General features: G+C 43.8%; 1 protein-coding gene across 3 annotated transcripts in view; it reads right to left on the bottom strand.

Annotated features, from left to right (window-relative positions):
* MRG15 (mortality factor 4-like) overlaps positions 1-20,132 on the bottom strand; it is a 66,843-nt gene that overhangs the window by 33,355 nt on the left and 13,356 nt on the right. For 2 of the 3 annotated variants that reach the window (XM_055076974.2, XM_050188791.3), the window contains 2 exons: positions 10,768-10,862; positions 10,429-10,544 (listed from right to left, as the gene is read on the bottom strand). In XM_055076974.2, coding sequence (XP_054932949.1) covers positions 10,429-10,544; positions 10,768-10,862 — 211 coding nt within the window. Of the gene's footprint in view, positions 1-10,428; positions 10,545-10,767; positions 10,863-16,467; positions 16,498-20,132 lie in introns of all 3 variants that reach the window. The other variant, XM_050188790.3, reaches the window with a different exon arrangement.

The following is a 20,132-nucleotide window of genomic DNA, read 5'->3' on the forward strand; positions in this document are numbered from 1 at the left end:
CAGACAGGATGAGTGCTCACGCTGTCTGGCTTTCCTTCTCAATTCCTCACTTTTTAGGGCAAAGCTCTTAGGCGCCCCTTCTTGCGTTAAGTGTCGGCGTGCCTCGATGTTGTTGTCCCTCATAACTGAGCGAACGAGCATAGCAAAAGATGAAAGCGAACGCGGAGCGAAGCGGGAGATGAAAGTGGAGGAAGAGCGGAGATGGCCTGCACATGCACAGAGTTGCTGGCGGCCACAGCTTCTGCAGTCGCATGAGCGATCTCATCAGTGCTTCCGAGGGGGGGGCCAGGGTGGCGTGAAGCGGGGAAGGCTACATTCGTCAGCGGCTGACACCGCTGAGGTCAGTCCACGGTACTAGCATGTGTGACAGGGATCACTGCTTCTGCAAGGGGCAATGCTGTGCGGCTACGAGTAAGGCTCAATGTGAGGGGCTCCTTTGGGTGTTGTCGCCGTTGACACTGGTGGCATGATTTCCCCGCAACGAAGGGTCGCTCTCATCGTTGGTAGAACGAAAGCGTGCAAAGAAAAGTGTAGTGCCACGCAAGGCAGGCAGTGTGGTGATGATGGCTACGATATGGCGACAGAGTAGCATACATCGTCTGTATGGAAACAAAGTGTCGCATGAGTAGAGGTCTGTCTGGCAGCTGCTGTGAATCGTGCCCGCACATCACCCACGTGCTGATCTCCTGATTATCGAGGTAGTTCGCTCCATTTGCAATTCGCTGCATGAGACAGATTGTCCGCACCAGCTACACTACTCACAGAGTTAATATAAACCTTGTGCAGTCGAACCTAGATTAACGAAGTTGTACTTCTAGCGAAAAAATTAAATTGTGAATTTCTTTGATTTGAGGTTGAAAGTTTCGGCATTCAAAACTTCACAAATTCCCAGAATAGTCCTGGTGGATAGTCTCTTTCTCTTGTTAGTAAGCGCTAATAAACAAAAAGCAAGAAGGTCGGGCCATAATAGCGCGATTAAGAGCGCCAGCGCCTGCAGGGCAGCTCGCGCTGGGGACAATTCATCGATGGGGCTCACAGTGTCCAAGATTTACGTCTGTTGCGTCGCGCGGTCCCGTAAATCTTGAACGCCATGGCTGACTGCGCTTAGTGCCCGCAGCTGGCACCCACAAAAAAAAAAAAAAAAAAAAAAAAAAAAAAGAAGAAAGAAGTGTGAAAAGGTACGAGTATTAGTCCTGAGAAAAAAAAGAAGGAATGAAAAGAAAATCACAGTTTCGCCAGAAAGGCAGAGCAGTGATGATGATAGCGAAGAGACTACACAAGGTAAGGTTCGTACTTCTATTGGTGTCATACGCGCTCAGGCAAACATCAGTCACAACATGAGCGAGCGCTTCACAGTGTCTTGGAAACTTGAGATTATGCGACCGCCAACACTAGATGCGTGGGAACAACAAAATGTGCGTAAGGCACCAACCAATTTGACTCGACCTTCGTACTTACAGTGGAGAGAGCGTATGCATGAGAGGAGACGCGCATGCCTGGGCCCTTCCCACCCATCGTGTGCTTGATCACGTTACCATGCATTCACTCCCTCCCCATCACTCTTGCGTAGAAAGGCATCATCAGGTTTTGCGTTTCTCTGAGCACTGCAAGCTGCCACACGTCCCACAACCTCTGCAAGTTGTTTACCAATGCAACAAATGGTGCAGCGGAGTTTCCTGCCTACCATGTACCAGCACGTACGCTTTGACGGCAGTTTTGCTGCTCAAAATTTTCATGCAGAAAGAAGTTTGAAATAACTTTTGCCTCTGCCAACATTTTTATAGTTTTTTGCTAGATGAATTAGCCATACAGTCTCAAAGTTCATGCTTGAGATGGCCGAAAACTTTGTTAAATTGAAACCGTGTCACGAAATTAGTTAAATTGCAAAAGAAATACACGGTTTTCAATGCAACTAAGATCGGAAAATGAAAATAGTTTGTTACATCTCGAATTCCGTTACATCGAGGTTCGACTGTACCTATATAATCAGAATACAAAATATTGACACATGAGATGAAAACACGCACAGAGCGGCTCTCAAATTTTGCATTAGGGAGTATTGTAACCACCGGTGAATTTCTTTTTTTTTTTTTTTGCACTTTAAGTACGAATTCTTATAAACTTGCCCGAATTTCAGTTCTTGTAACCACCTAAACTGCTGGCATCATGCAGTTGGTGCAGTCAAAGTTGCACGTGACATCTACATTTCCTGAAATCGCCCCGACAAAGACGCACATCGAGCCGAGCGACAGGTGAATGCAAAACACCTTGGTGGCCTTCACAATCATGAAATTCAAGTATATTGAATTACAAAAAAAAAAAGCAAAAGTCTAAATAAATTTTCTGCACTGCCAGCATTGCAAAAAAATTTTCAATTGTGTTTGTGATAAAATTACCTTAATGACGGCACTGAAAATTGTTTGATAGAACTGTTTCTAATTTTTCAAGTAAGGGAATCCCCCACCCCCTTTGTTAATTTGTCAGCTTCCGGTTGGTTGGGTCATGTTTGTATGAAAAAACAACACTTATGTGCTTCAAAACGAACAACATTTATACTTGCATAAAATGATTTCATTCTATTGTTTGCATAATGCAACATCTTTTTTTTTCTGCTAATGTTCTTGTTGCAATATTTTGTGTGTTGTACTTTAATTCTGGATGTACTGCTTTAAAGGGACACTAAAGGTTAATATTGAGTCAACTTGAACTGTTAAAATACCATCCCAGAAACCTTGAAACGCTTGTTTCATGCGAAGGAGAGACTTATTTTAAGAGAAAATGCGTTCTGAAGCGTCCGCGTACCTCTAGCGCAGTTCAAATCACCCGCCTTCCAATCGAGGAGTGGTGACGTCATGGTCTCATAGTGACGTTGCGCCGTCGGTGAGTAAAACGGCGCCCGCAGACGGCGCTACGGCTTTGCTGCACAAAACGCAAACGCGCGGCCAGAAACAGAGCCAAGACAGAGCCGACAGCAGAACTACGGTGGCTAGCGGAAAGGAGAGCGCGCGACGATAATCTGGTTCTTTATCTTATGACGCCAACTTTGACGCTCGTTGCAATGGACGACCCTGACAACGACACATTGGCTCGCGATACTGGGCTCGACTTCAGCGATTTAAGCATTGACGAACGTGACCTGCTGCTGAGGGCTCGCGCTGCCGGCATCATTGCGTACTACTACGACGGCAACTGTATGCCATGGCTGTACATATTCGCACATTTGTAGCTTTTCCTTCGTGAAAACCAAATGCCGCACTCACCACCCCGTCTTCGACCTGCAGTTGCTCTTGCGTTTCGGAGAATGGAGGCAAGAATGACAGAACAGCGCTACGGGAAAGCATTGCTTTGAAAGACACTCCACACGACTTCAGTAAGTTGGCGTTGAACTCATAATCCTCTGGACGAAAGTGCAGCAAGCACACTGCGATTTTTCGGCTCTTTGCCAACGCGCTGCAGTGTGGCAAAGGTACGGCACTTAACCACTTCGAACGGAGAGGTTCACTCATTAGCACACAGTGATAAGTAACGTTGGATTTGCCACTGCAACTGCCCTTGGCCAAGTTCCGCGAACCGTTCGCGCATTCCACGACATCACATGGTGTGGCATTCTCGCTGCTTGTTCCAAATGCAAGTTTCGCGATCCAGCAGAACCAGCGCAGCACGATGCGATAACGAAACAACTGAAACTCCAAAGTGGGCGTGGCGCAGAGTCGAGCAAAAACGAAACCTTTCAACCACCCATACTACTGAAGGGTAACGTCAAAATGTTTTTTTCTTAGAATCGAACAGAAGTAGACAAGTAGCATTTTCTTTCGTCCTATAACCTAATCAAATGATCTTTTTAATACGAGTAGTTGAGTACTAGTGACAAATTATGATGAGGAGTGCCTTCGTCATCGGGCTAGTACCGGAATGTCGCTGGGGGGTCTCAAATAGTGTCAATTTCTCGGTTACTAAAGCTCTGTTCACGATTTTATTGACGCCTTAGACATTCTAGAGCATTGCTTTATCACTTTAACTTGACTTCATAGTAACCTTTAGTGTCCCTTTAATGTGTATTGTGGGCATTTCTTAGGCACTTCTTCATCATCTGCACATGATCATCATCATATCGGGTTTGTCTTCACCGCTTCTGAGGACTCATCTTCAGATTGATCTGTGCCTTTAGTGTGATCGGTACGCCATGTCTGTGGCGCATATTAAAGGTCGTGCTAAGTGCTACGTCACACGTGGTGGAGCTTGCTTCGCGGTCCCCAGTCCTCTGCCGGCCCGTTTTACTTCCTGGAGCTGCATTCAGGTCGCCATTTGTGCCAGCTGTCTACCAGCATGCCGCAGGACGCACCATCTAACACTTCTACATCTACAATATCGGCTCCGCCTGCCTCAGCCTCTCCACCTTGGGTCGTCAGTGAGCCCCAGCACAATCCCCGCCTGTTTACTGGCCTTCGCGGTGAAGATGTGGAGGATTGGCTTGACAACTACAACCGGGCAAGTTCTGCTAACCGTTGGGATAAGGCGCTGAAGATACGCTATGTCTCCTCCTATCTCACAGGCATAGCGAAGACTTGGCTTTTCAACCACGAGATCGACTTCACCGATTGGAGTATTTTCAAGCAGCAGCTCCGAGAAGCTTTCGGTACTCCAGCAGTTTGTTCTGCCCTCGCGAAGAAGACACTCGACAGTTGCAAGCAACAACTCGCCAACTCCTATACCTCGTATATAGAGGATGTCCTCGTTCTTTGCCGCCGCATCAATGCTTCCATGACAGAATCAGACAGCATATGCCACATACTCAAAGGCATCAACAATATCGCCTTCAATGCGTTGGCCATCAAGGACCCGGCTACCGTCGCTGATATTGTAGCTATACGCCAGTGCCTTGATGAACTCAAATCTGTACGACTGCCACTGGACACCCCTGAAAACAATCCCACCGCCGATCCCTAGTTGCACGCAATGGTCTGCGCAATCATACGTGAAGAGCTGCAGTCTCTTGGCTTCTCGGCAGGTCCAATTCTTTCCTACGCCTCCAGTACCATTTTGCATGAAGCTGTCAAGGAGGAATTGGCGTCTATAGCTGGTACTATCAACACGGACCCTCTAGCCCCTAGGCCCCCACCAAAATACACGCACGTAGCTGCAGTTATCCCATCCATAGTATTATCAATGTTTCCCAAACCAATGCCGGCACACTTGGCCTCGATGTCTCCCGATGCACCTAACCAACTTTACTATCCGCCATGGCTTCCGATTCAACTTATCTGCTACTACTGTGGATATCGTGGCCACACTGCACGTTTCTGTCACAAGCGTCAGCAAGCCAAGCATCGCAGATTTGACACATACGAACAGGACAACTTTTCTGCCGGGGCCATTTTCTAACGCTGTCCTTATGCTTTGCGTCCCAGCCGCTCTCCATCACCACCTGCAACGTCCAAGATGGCTTTTAGCTGCCATCCTGCCAGACACCGCTTGCTGTTAGCCTTTCATTGCTCTACATCACCACTTCGACCAGCCTCTCAATTCACCAACCGTCACCTGGAAAACTAAATTATGCAGCTTTTGGAGGAAAAGCTGCATTGCACGACAGGACAAAAATTCCTCCAGTGCCTCCGCATAATGTGCTATCTGCTTTAGTAGAAGGAGTACATGTGGAAGCACCAGTCCCTGGTGCTAGTTTCTAAATTAGCCATCACGACTTGTGTTCGCGTCTACGGAAAGTTACCACTCCTTATGATGGACCTACACTACTTGCTACTCAAGGGGACGCCATTCGACCTTCCACCACGTGAACTGCTCGTGTCTAGATTTATGGATTTTTGCATTATGTACCATTTGCAGTGTTAAGTTTGTGTGCCTAGCAGCCTATATTAGGATGAGATTTTCTTTCTACGGTATCCGCTTCCCTCTGCTGCTGGCAACGTGTTCTTCACATGACTGACAGCGCCTATTCGCTTCATGCAGATGATGCACCAATTCGCTTGCTTGCTGGAGAAGACCTCGAGCTACCTCCTTGCCATCAACATATTGTTATAACCACATCGGATGTCATTGGCCATGGTGACGTGCTCATACAACCACCTGCACGCTGTCTGAAATTAGGGATAGCCACCTTTGCATCAGCTAGGGCTGGTCCAGCTTGACAATGGCTCCGCATTCGTCTGCACTACAAACCTGGCATGCGGAACAATCTCATTCCAAAGGGCAGTATGTTGGCTTGCGTTACTAAATCAGAGCCTCTCTCTGTCGTTTCTGTTGAAGCTGCTTCCTCTAAAGCTTCTCCTGTTGGACGTTCCGCATCTCCTTCTGCCCTTACAGCTGCCATCAGTTCCGACCTGACCCCTTCGCAGTCACAACAGTTGCTTGCTTTGCTGAAAAAGCATGAAGCTTCATTTGACATGCATTCCACTTCATTGGGACAGACTTCCGTCCCCACACATCGGATAGAGACCAATGGCAGGTCCATCGTTCGCCGTCGACCATATTGCGTATCTCTAGCCGAGTGAAAAGTCATTAAAGAAAACGTCGATGACATGCTGCAATAGAAGATACTAAGCCCCTCCGGTAATCCTTGGTCATCCCCTGTCGTTCTAGTTCTGAAAAAAGACAGCTCTGTGTGGTTCTGTGTAAATTACCGGGCACTCAACAAGATCACGCTCAAGAATTCTACCCTATGCCGCTCATAGACGATGCCTTGGATTCAGTGCAGGATGCTGAGTACTTTTCAAGCCTTGATCTGCATTCAGACTACTGGCAGATACCTATGCATGAGGACGATAAAGAAAAAACAGCGTTTTCAACACCAGATGGGCTATATGAGTTCAATGTAATGCCATTCGGCCTCTGCAATGCTCCCACGACATCTAAACGCATGATTGACACAGTTCTGCGTGGCCTGAAGTGGAAGACTTGCTTGCGCTATCTGGACGGTATTGTTTTTTTTCTCATCCAACCTTCTCTCAACACCTGGAACGTCTGGACGAAGTTTTCATGTGTCTTGCCAACGCTGGCCAATAGCTGAACATGAAAAAGTGCCATTCTGCCAGCAAGACAATTAAGGTCTTGGGTCACATTGCGAGCAAGGATGGCATTCGTCCTGATCCTGACAAGGTTCCAGTGGTTCTTCACTCCCTTCGCCCTGAAAAGGCCAAAGATTTACGCAGTTTCATTGGCCTCACTTCCTATTTTGCCGATTCATATGAGATTTCACCTCAATAGCGGCACCTATGCACAAATTACTCACTTCTGGTGTTCCCTTTGAGTGGTCTCCTGAATGCGAATCCGCATTTACTCATGTGAAAAATGCCCTCGCATCTGAACCAGTACTTCACTATTTCGATGAAAATGCAGCTACACTCCTACATGCGGATGCTAGCAGTCACGGCACCGGTGGTATTCTCCCACAGCGAGATAAGTCTATGTGAGAGGGTCGTCGCGTACGCAAGCCGCATTATACCATCACTGAGCACGAGTGTCTAGCTGTCGTTTGGTTGGTAAAGAAGTTTCAACCTTGTCTTCACGGCTGCCATTTTACCATCGTTATGAACCACCATGCCTTATGCTTGCTTTCCACGCTCAAGAACTTGTCTGGACGCCTTGGTCGTTGGATTATTCGTCTGCAAGAATACGACTTCACTATTATCTACAAGCATGGTAAAAAGCACCAGGACACAGATGTGCTTTCACACTGCCCACTTCCTACGGCACCATGCAATGGTTCCGCTACAACTGTTCGTGCCAAGCTTTCGGGTGGTCTTTCCATACCTTTTGGCCTTAACTGCTATTGACCACATTCCTTCTGATGACCATGGACCGCCCATATCTCAGCAACTCACTGACTCTTACTGTCGACACATCATAGATCGCTTTCAGGGAACTTCACACCCAACCGATGCCCACCTTCGTCGACAGCTGACACAATTCAAGCTTGACAACTGCGTCCTGTACCGCCATATCTATCACCCTGACGGTCAACGCTGGGTGCCTATTCTGCCTCGCTTTCTACGCACTCATGTTCTTCAGGCCTATCACGACGAGATGATTGCTGGTCACCTTGGTTTCCAGAAAACGTATGACTGCATAAAAGGTCACTTCTAGTGGCCTGGCTTATCTGCTAGTGTAGCGAGGTACGTCGCTTCCTGTGCTCTTTGTCAGCGCCAAAGGCTCCCAACATCAGCTCAAAGTGGAGAGCTGCAACCGGTCCCATGTCCATCGGAACCATTCGAAGTTGTTGGCATTGACCTGCATGGTCCCCTTCTCAGCTCTCTCACCAGTAATTGATAGATAGCAACAGCTGTCCACCACTTAACTCCGTCACACCAAAACAGCTTGTAGGACTTCGGCGTTGGCTTCTGAAGTGACTGCATTTATACTTCAAGCATTAATCCTGTGTCACGGTGCTCCTCGTGTCATCCTGAACGACCGTGGAAAGGCTTTCCTTTCACACATCATAGATCAACTGCTCAGAGCCTCCGGCACCACCCACAAGACAACCTCCAGTTACCACCCTCAAACCAACAGCTTGACTGAGCGTACATACAGCCAGATCACACAAACTGGGACGCAATTTTGCCATTCATTGCTTTTGCATATAATACCACCATACAACGCACAACTGGCTACTCACCATTCTACCTTGTCTATGACCGTTCGCCCTCTTTTCTTGACTTCTCTTTCTTTTCCGCCCTTGTCACTCTAGCTGCATCGTATTGTGAACAATATATATCCTGCCTCTTCCCTTGTCACCAGCTTGCCTGCATCAACACTGAAGCAGGGCAACAGGACCGCAAGAATCTCTATGACACATCTCAATGCGCAGTGTTCTTCCGCCTTGGGGATGAGGTGCTACTCCAGACACCAGTTTGCACTCCTGGCTTGGACTAGAAGTTTCAGTTTCGGTTCATAGGCCCATACACCGTCTTGGAGCAGACCTTTCCCGTTAATTATCGCATTCAACCTGTTGTTGTTCCAACTGACTCCTGCTGTTGCGCTGCCGAGATTGTCCACATCTCTCGTATGAAGCCTTTCACAGGGCATTCTTCGTCTCTTTAGGTTGCGGCCAGGCTGGCCGCTCACATGCGGGGAATATTGGTGTGGGCATTTCTTAGGCACTTTTTTATCGTCTGCACATGATCATCATCACATCAGGTCCTTCATCTTCATTGCTTGTGCGGACTGTCCTTGAGTGTGATCAGTCTGCCACGTCTTCTGGGCGTATTAAAGGTCGTGCTAACCGCTACGTCACTGTATGTACTTTACCCCTCCTGCTTCGGCCTTCCAAGGCTTGCAGAATTTCATAAAAAAAATAAAAATAAAAGATACTACTATTTGTACTATTCAATTATAATTTAATTGACCAGAATTACTATAATCGCTTCTAATTTAAACCTGAAATTTACTACTTACCCATCCGTAATAATGACACTATATTGTCACATAATAGTGACGGCAAACAATACAGAAGCAAATCTGTGAATGACAAAACAAACTTTTATAGGGCAAACTTGTGCCCATAAAAGCAAGTTACACTCAAAGCAAAGTGATAGCGGTGAACATGGTTGGCGATCGTCGAAATCTAATCTGGGGTCAAGTGCGTCAGCTTTTATATATGAGCCATTGAAGGTTCCAGACCAATTGCTGGTGCCCGCGTGTCTTTCATAAAGCTCTACACAATTCCTGTCGCACATGCAATCAGATTACAAAAGCTTCGGTGACAACATACAGCAGAAAGAACCCTCAATAACATTAGAGAAACTACCGATACATACAGGCGCATCCCGCGCTGAACAGTTACCCGAGAAAGACAAACAAGTACACGTGTCAATATGTTTATAATATAATGTTCAGTGTCTATAATGATCATAGTGTCTAGTGTCAATAATGAAAACGAAATGTGCACTTCATAAGTGGCTGCCCTGCGCCCAGTGCAAAAACAGGTATGTGGACCACAGATCAACTGTTGATTAAAGCCACTGAACTTGCTTATAGTTACAATTTTCTAGACATCACAGAAAAAAATATGGCATGAGAACACTTTTCATTAAAGGTGAAATGAAACAAGGTGACGTTCAATACATTAATTGTGCTGAATTCAACAAAAATTCAGGACATTACTAACCAATATCACGCCTGTTGTTCAATCATTGCACAGCACTTCAAATAAGTGATGAAAACTAAGTCACCAACCATCTGTTCTCTTTCTGCATTTTGTAACTAAGTTAGGACTCCAACTCTGCAGAATGGTGCTGTAATGAGCTTGGATTACGCAGTACATCACATAGATCTAAAATTAAAGTACAGTTTAGGGTCCTTTCAGGACCTTGGAAGCAGTCAGATGCATGAGTGACTGCTCTGACCTCACTGGCTTGCTGAGGCCAAAGCTTTCAGTCTGGCAAATCATAACAAGAAAGTCTGCTTGGAGAGTCCTACCGACTCGACATGGGGGTCCAAACGGCTCCGTTTCTTTCTGTGGCTTTCTCCACCTGACTCTGAAGCCTGACTAGGGGTTGCCTGGTGGGAAGCGGCTGCCGATGCTGCTGCACCACCTGTTGACATGATAGTAGAACCACTTTGAGCCTCCTAGAGTACACATTACACAAATATGTCACCATGGCAGACAAGTGTCCTTCCAGAAATAATAACTATGAGTAAGCTAGTCCTGCAGAAATCGACAAGGTGGAGGAAATTTCATCAGCAGCACAAATCGACAAGGGGAAGCCAAACAGGTTTTGTATGTATATAACAGACAAGAAGAAAGCCAGCACACACCTTTCTGTTTCTGAGGCTTTTCTTGGGATGGAGTCGAGGAGCGTTCTTTGTCTATCTCTTTCTTTGGTTTAGTAGCTTTGTTTTTTTTTCCTTTTCTGAAAAACAATGCACCACACTAGTAGACATGAACCTTCAATTCTTTACAACTATTACTGTTAATCGCACTGCAGAAGAAGAAATGCTGAGAGCTTTTAGCTTCTTTTAGACTCCAATACCTCCATGAGTGTGCAGCACGGCTGCTTTTAAGACAAACAAAGATGCTCTGCAAGCATCCTCACATTATGACAAATTTAGCTCAACAAAACCACAGATTTTAATTAAAGCTACACAAAAGTCTCCAAACAGTTTAGCTCATTAGTAGGGGCGTGTGAATATCTGAAATTTCGGGTACAAATCCAGCTAACTTCTGCTCAATAATTTCCAGTCATTCAAAAAGAATGGCTTGCTTTCAGGCAGCCTATACATGAACGCTATTACACACGAGTATCAATTTATATAAGCCTCATTTCCTTTTTTTGCCAAATTTATTCGATGTAGTCTTCACAGTTCCATGTTGCTTTAGAAATGACAAAATATTTTATATTCGATTTGATTCGGAAATGTCATTCTTCTAACACTTCTAATCATTTCAGAATACGTCTTATTAACCAAGTTTATCTCAAAGGGTATCTGCTGTATAAAATTGAAACAGATAACCAAAAAATTCTTCATTGTAGCTTGGAAAACTAATAAATAAATACAACTCACGCATCCAGTATTTTAGTCTTTGAAAAAAATTTTAGCGTAAGTGTGCAGACAGTGTGCTGCCCAGGACTTGGGAAATTTCTTCTAGATAAGTGTTAGCAGCAAATCACATGCTCAAAATTAAAATGCTGCTCTTCCTGTGCATGATTTGTTGGCCGTAACAGCTTGTTTCTGGCTTTACTTTAGCGAGATCAGCCATGAAGATGCTATGTTCGTTTCAGAAAATTAGAAAGTTCTCGTTTGCTATGTAGCAGTTGTGCCATGTCAGAGAATGCTTGCATGCTAAACAAGGTTCACAACAACAAGCTGCTTATACAAAAGCACCTCCACAGCAGGTTCAGCAAACACAGGGCTTCGAGATAAGCGCGAGAATACTCTCCCTCTGATGCTTTGTACATGGTGAAGTATGTGCTGTGGAGCTGTTACCACTGTCTTAGCAATCATGATTGTCCTGTTGTTAGCCAGAATGAGCGTATTTGATGCAGTAGATATTGGCCTTTACTGCCACTTGACACCAGTTCTGCAGAGCTAGACTTTACAAGCACCAGCAAGAGCAATGGGAGAGGAGGATGAGGGAAGCACAAGGGCAACCTTGGAGGGTGCTGCTTCAGGTGCTGCAGTGCACCTTAAATTTGGCTTGCTGAAACAATGTAACAAGATCAACATAAGGCACAACATGACTGCATTATCAAGTGGAATATAATGCAGTTGTGCACTCGCAAAATGCAGAGGAATTACAAAGTAGAACACTTTTTGCAAGTAATAACTCGAGAGCATGATCTCGAATTGCTACTTATATAGTTGCCAGATATGGCACAGGGATTGCAGTACGCATACAAGGTGAAAACAAGCTGACATTACTTGAACTAGTGAAAATGAAAACTAAATAAATGCAATCTAGGGCTGGGATGATGTAAAACTATTTCAATCTATTTTTATTGTAAATTCACTCAGCCCTCTGCGATAGGTTAAAATGGCTCAGGTCCCTCCCATATACACAGATATGGGCAAGGCCCGAACCATTTTGACATTTTGAATTGGGAATAAATACAGTTTAAAGTAGTTATTTGTTATCTCTATCTAGTAGAGCAAACTTGTTCATACCTTAAAAACTTAAAATAAATTAGGTTTTACATGCCAAAACCTTAATCTGATATGAGGTGTGCGAACTCCAGATTAATTGTGACCACCTGAAGTTCTTTAATGTGCTCCCGAAGCACGGTACATGATCATTCTTTGCTTTTTGCCCTCACTGAAATACGGCCGCCTCAGCAGAGATCGAACCCACATACCTGTACTGAGAAGCACAATGACATGCCATTTAGCTACCACGGCAGGTGTTCATATTTGAAATGTCCACCATTGTACTTACTACTACACCATCCTTAAATATGATATGCTTTTAATTTTGATACTAATTTAATATGCCTTTTGCAGACACAATAAGGCCTTTCAATTTTGGCATCTAGTTCTTTAAAAGAAAGCAGAGACTAAATTCCGTTGGCAAATATTTGACAAGAGCAAGTAACGTTACCATGACCAGCAGACAGAGGCTAATCTTCAGTGAGATTTTACGATTTCTCAATGCGCTGTTTAAGCATTTAATTCAGTTTGACATGCACACTTTTCTCTTCCCATGCTACAAGCAGTGGGAAAACACCATGCACAATCTTAGAGCATGCACTTTAATTTGAGCAATTGGTTGCTGGTGTCTACCAATACAAGCTCTAAATGTCATCAGCTTTAAATACGAGCAATGCATAGCAGTAGTCTTACTGAAAGTAAACTTACAGTTCCATCAAGCTTGACTGCAAAACAATTGTGCCCAGTTGCAACTAAGTACATATGCCAAATTGCAATAGGCAATGTAGTCGAACATTATCACAACAATTTAGCCCTCCTAGAAAAAAATGTCTCAGAAGTATGCACTATTCCTTAAAAACCTATGAAATTGGCCCAAATAACTGCGATGAAGCCCACACAAACAGTGCTAAAGCACTAAAGAAGAGAAAATGCCAAAGTACAACATGATACAAGAAAACCTAAGCCCAATCAATTTCACATCTAACCAGGGTGTCTACCAAGTTGACATTTCCAAATTCCCCAAGTTTTCCAGGTTTTCTCTGAGTTCCTTTGCAAGATTCCCCGAGTGATGCAGAACTATGTTTTATGTCAAGACGGGCTGAAACCATATCGCCCAATGCTGTCACCCTCTAGTAAGCATATGAAAAATTTAAAAAAAAAAACGACTTAATGCAATTTGAATACTAAGAGTAGTGTTTATGCTATTCAAAAAAATAGAAGGGAGGGTTTAGTAAAATGCACAGCAAATAAAATGTCCTCGAAAAAAATTGCAAATCGAGTCGCACATTCTCAAATACAAATAAAAAGGAGATGCATACAGAAGCAAAATATTTTCGAATATGAGCTATTTCTATCAACTGATAGCAAGCTTAGTGGTATGGGGCCCAAACTTTGTCACAATTGAGATTCTCTCTCAACAGCTCGTAAGTCAACCTCAACTGTCCTGACATACTCTCAGCCCGCACACAATGCCTCAGTGTTGTGTTTCACTGCTTTAAAGAGTTTATTTTGGTTTGGATGACGGACACCTGCATCTCAGCATCAGCCAACACTTTGTTTTTTGAGCTCAAAACGGCAGCAGCATGCTTCCTTTCCCGTTCATTCCCCAATGCGTAGGTCCTTTCTGTTCTTGTCCACCTTCTGCCACTCGTTCGCCCCGCGGACCATTTGAAGCATCTTCTTGGTCAGTTGCACAGTCCACGTCCGATTTTTCGAACTCCCTAGAGGCCACAAAAAATTTGCGAAAAATCGGCCGGTTGGAAAAAATAAATGCATGTCATTTACCGCCCTAAAGAGCTCAATCCGCCACAGGCACTGCAGGCCTGTCGGTACACATATTAGGCATATTGGTGCTCATACAGTGACAGGAAATACCGGTGCACGCATGTATAATTAAGGAATACATACTGTGTCCCGGGACAACAGCCCCTTCCCACGCTTCTTATGCGTCACTGTAATACTTTTGAGTATGCTTCACCCAGTAACATTTCTGTACAGAGGCGAAGCTGACTTTCGGGAACCAGCATTATGCAACGCACCATGCTTTCCAAGCTTCTAAGCTAATCGCGAGGACCACAAAGGCGGAGTCTGTGCCATTGCTGACAGCAGCGAATTCTTTCAATAAAAGACACGGCACTGAACGGCAAGAAGCTTCATAGCGAACGTCGAAGCAGCAAGGCCTAGCGTTGCCGCAGTGGTGGCTACAGCTGCCAGCGGATCTGTGTGCGAGAGTGCTGGTTCGAGGCAGCGAGGTAATCAAAATGGCAGCAGTGGTGGCTTTGATTAATGCCGTTTTGGACCTGCGGTCATGGCAAAACGTCCGGAAAATTGGACGGCAAGAGTTCTTGCGTCCGAAATTGACCCTATGGGGGTACGTGGTGGTGCCGCGAAGTCGTCCAAATTATCGAAAATCCAGAAAGTCGGTCATTGACTGTACACTGGCAACTCCTCCAGCCGACGACAGGGCGTCAAAGACGATTCATTACGATTCCTGTCTGTTACTGAAGCCAGCATTACCACAACTTTCGACCCTTTCAATAAAATTACAGCTAACTTTCCCTAATAGAGGCATAAATTCCCCGAGTTTTCCCTGACTTTTTCCATACTACTCAAAATCACTGAGAATTCCCGGTTTTCCCAGTTTTCCCTGTTGGCAGACACCCTGCTAACTCTACTCTGAATAATGTAATGCAAAATATATAAATTCTAATTTACAATATGAGGAATGATTTTTAAACCAACCCACAATTCAATTTACTGAGAAAACAGGCACCAGAAGAAGCAATTTATCGTTTTAGTAAGTTCACAGTACTCAGGAGGAACAGTGCCATTCATTTGCTATCGCCTTTAGATAAGCACATGCACAACTAGCAAAACAATTTCGCCACTGATGAGCACAATGGAATAATGCCTCTGTCACAACTAATACTACACATAAACAGAGCATGCTATATCCTCGGGGTTGTTGCAGGATTACAGCATGAGTGACAACGCTTGAGATCAATTTTGCAGCACATGAAAATTCGCTATATCTGTGTTATAAAAAAGTGCAACTGAACTACAGACAAGCTTGAGTGGTGTGTACCTTTCTTGCAATAGAAACACACTGCACTGTCACTGCCCCCACGAAATGTGGACTTCCTATAGCTGCCTCTACTGCAAGCAGTGCAAAACGTGACGAAGTTCACACAGACACACAAGGCAAGAGACAAGAAAAGCAGCATGTCGTTCTTAGTATCTCCTGGTTCTGATTATGGCCACTGCTACACAAGCTTTTATTGAGTTTTAACACAGCGCAGGCCTACTAGAGTAGACGCATAGTAGATTAGCAGAGGACGTCTCCGATAACAACAGTACTGGTGGCGATCTCTTGTGACACCCTACAAACAACACAATGTAGCGGAAATATTATATGAAAATTACTTCAGCAAAGTTAGCAGTGGTTATATAAGGCTGGTGACAACATTTTGTTAAGGGAACTTGTCTTAAATCACAGTAAGACAAATCCCCTTGCTGCAACATTAGCTTCAGCTCATTGAGACATCCCTCACTCGACTATTTTTAATCACTTAGTCTCCAACCACTGCCTTGTTTGTGCTTAAGGATGATTATGCAACTGCCAGAAACACTACACCAGCAGGCAAGTCGAATGCAGCACCACAAGATGGCACCACCAGCGCTCCTCCTCGCATCTGTGCCTTCTAGCATGTGTCTATGCTAGTACGTCTCCGCTGTGCTAAATATGTCTAGCATTGAAGTATGAAATTTGGAGCTTGTACTGGTGTCCAGGCAGCAGACTATATAGCAAGGCAAAGTGGACAGCCAGGCAGCAAGGGTAACTGCACATGGAGTGAGGGGGAGGGTGGTACTTACAAAGCAGAGTGCGAGTGAGAGGCGGAGGACCTGAGCCACCCAAGAAACAAAAACACACAGACACAAACACACTGAGGGGGTGAGAGAGAGCCCCAAAAGCAAAAAAGAAAAAAAAAGGGGCCACACAATGTACCACAAGACACCTTTCAGCTTAGTGATGACAGCGAGCTGGAATGGCTGCGCAGGTGTCTGCAATACTCTTAGTAAGTTTGTACTTGCAAGGTTTTCACTTGCATACTTGCTAAGCAATCATAAAAGAAAATGCACAGGAGCCAAAGTGAGCCACTTATTAAAATGTTAGTTGCAAAGGAATGCTAACTGAAGTTAAGCCAAACCTTAGTTACCACTCACCATAGTTGAACTTCGTTGCACAAAAAAACTAAGCACCAGTTACTGAATTGACACATTCGGCAGCAATGTTCAAGAACCTAGTGACAATTAATTCCATTTCCTAACCAATTTATAAAAAAAATTCTTTTTTCTATTCTGATATGGTGTATAGGGGGAAAAAATTTACTCTGGGCTTAATGGGACACTAAAGGCAAGTACCAAGTCAATGTCAACTGCTAAAATATCATTCTATAAACCTTGCAGCACTTGTTTCACACCAAGAAAATATTTAATTTAAGTGAAAATAGCGTCTGAAGGGTCCGCATACCTCTAGCACAATTCGATTTGCCAGCCCCCAAGTGGCGCGCTGACATATATGCCATCATTGTCCTTTACTGCCGTCGGTAAGTAAAACGGCATCCAACGGCCGGCGCTACGGTTTCTTGTGGAAAATGCAAAAGTGTGGCCAGAAATGAGTTAGTGCAACTTTTGTGAGCCAACAAAATCTCAGAACTACACAATAATGAAACTACTGAAACGCAAAAGCGCAAATGGCACACAGTCGAGAGAAAGCGAAACCTTTCAACCAGCCACATTGTCATCAAGGGTAGTATCAACATGTTTTTTTCTAAGAAATGAATAGAAGTAGACAAGTAGCATTCTTTTTCGTCTCATAATGCAATCTGATGATCTTTTTACTATCAGTGGCTGAGTACTAGTGACTGAATTATGAGGAAGTGCTATATCATTGGGCTGATACTTGAATGTCCCACTAGAGTCTCAAATGTCCCAGCAGAGTCTGCACTTACCTCAATTTCTCTATCACTAAAGCTCTGTTCATGATAATATCGATGCTTTAGATGGTCTCGAGTATTAATCAATCACTTTAGCTTGACTTAATAGTTGCCTTTGGCGTCCCTTTAAGCAATCTGACATCCACTGTCAGTTACTGATATTCATGCTCAGCACAAGATCGTAACATAGATTTCTGGTCAAGGCAGCACATTTTAATGGAGATGGAACGCAAAAAATAAAAATTGTGTACACAGAATTAAGTGCGTGTTAAAGAACTCCACGTTGTCAAAAATAGCCTGAAGCCATCTGCTACAATGACTCATAATCAAAGTGCTGCTCATGAATGTTAAACACTATCAATCGTTTACCAATTGGGACAGCAAACCATAGTTAATGTCCCTGCCTTCCACTCAACCCCTCTTCCTCTTGTTTGTTTTTGGTAACCCAGCTTGCCAGCTATGTGGTGTTCCATGGAAATGAATGCACTGATGCATACACATCATGGGAACATAAGTGGTGTTGGTGAAAGCAAAAGCAACGAAATCCATTGCAAGTAGAGGAAACCAGCCAATAGAAAATTAAAGGCTGTTCAGTCCAACCAGCGTCCTCTTAGTGTACATAACATCGTAAAGGTTAATCCAGAGCTCTCTGGTGCAATTTCCCTGCATAACTTTAAGATACTGAAATCAATGAGTCGACTGAAACTTTGTTAACCTGCAACAACAAAGAAGATTCTACTTTATAAGTAAGCTGTAAATCCTAGCAATAATTCTGTTAGGTGTCCACTAACCACACGCAAGATGTTACAATTTCTTTGAAATGTAGCCCTGACATTTATCAGTTATGGCATTTTTTAATGGCTGCACACAGCTTCCTCTCTACCTTGAACATGTTGCCAGAATGAGAGCAGAAATACACTTCACAAGAAATCTCTTGTACACAAGGGCACTAGCATTAATATGTCAAGGAAGCATTTCATAGCATTCTCAACATGGCTTTGCAAGAACAGCTGACATGAGTTCTCTATGCACTTGATATCTCAAAACAAGCCCTACTTAGTTTTTTACGTATATGTTACTTTGTGGCTAAACTCAGCACATCGACTTAAAGTGATTTTATCACAATTGTTACTACGCCATGAACACAAGCGTGAAGGTGAATGAATACTCATGAGTCAGAGCTGTGGTTATGGGTGCTGCTGTAAGGCTACAGGTACACTCCCTTATGAGTACACTCCAGGGGTGGAAGCGGCCAAGGAAGCTTTGAAGCAGCTATGGGAACAGCAAATTTCGCACTCTGGAGCAAGTTTGGAGCATCAATTGTCCATTTTGGAGCAGTGAATACGAGTCTTGGAACAGCTTGGTAAATGTCAACATAAGTGAAACACAGGCATATGAAGAAAAGGTGTTCCTTGTTTGACTTTGCAGAAAACTATTAGGTTATGGCAGATCAGTTCTGCGGAAGCCCGCAAGGCAAGCGAAATTCATTACAGGGAAAAATTGTCATCCGCCTGACTGTAGCATGAAGCTACAAAAGAAAACCATACAGGTTTCTCTGAAACCACCATTACATTACATACCAGATGTGCCTAATAAATGTGGCCAATAAAAATAACCGAAGGCTTTCCATGAACAGCGCCCACTCTATATGTTACAGGCTTGTGTTAATGCTAGTAGGTTCTTTTTTCATTGTGAACAAGCAAGTAATATTTAAATTTAATGAATTAACATTTGATAAACTAACATTTGTTATCTTCCTTATTCAAGAAGGTGTCAATGCAAAGGTTGTGGAATACACTGAAAAATTACCAATAAAAGTGTATATAGCGACCCTAGTCTTGTGCAGTCCTTTCTACCAGCGCAAAAAAATAAAATAAATACATAAACACATAAATAAATAATTTTAAAAATCCTACAAATTTCAAAAAAAAAATATCCAGGTGACGTCTTCATACCAGTAATATTTATTTATTTAGAAGTACCTTACAGGCCTTTGAGAAGGCATTGTTCAAGGGGGAACTAGCTTAACATATTCATAAGGAATTAGGATGGAAAAGAAAGCATCGGTACAATGAAAGAATGATTCATGCAACACAGCAGTATGGAACATTAATACGATATCAGCAAATACAATATCAAGTGCAATAACATTAAGAACAGCACACACAATAACATAACATTATAAACGTTTTGCCTGCATACAGCAATAAATACAGTAAAAAAAAAATTAGGATCAATAATTCTTTTATTAGCTTGTAGAGAAATCTAGGAAAGCAAACAGAAGAAGGCAAGACATGTTATACGGTTGAAACAGCATACTGATCGATTGGAAGATTGCAAAATGCACTGTGTTTCAATTGGCAAGCGATGTTGTCTGGAAGACCGTTCCATAAACAGATCGCTTGGGGCAAAGCTGAAAAATTAAAAGCCTGTATATTGCCATAAATGCAGGTGTAGCTAAGTGGTCTCAGACGTAAACGTCGTCATCAGCGCATTGTGTATATTAGGAAAGTGCAAACCTGAGCCACGGTCTTGTAACAG

Source organism: Dermacentor andersoni, chromosome 2 (assembly GCF_023375885.2).
Source record: "Dermacentor andersoni chromosome 2, qqDerAnde1_hic_scaffold, whole genome shotgun sequence".
Classification (NCBI taxonomy): Eukaryota; Metazoa; Arthropoda; class Arachnida; order Ixodida; family Ixodidae; genus Dermacentor; species Dermacentor andersoni.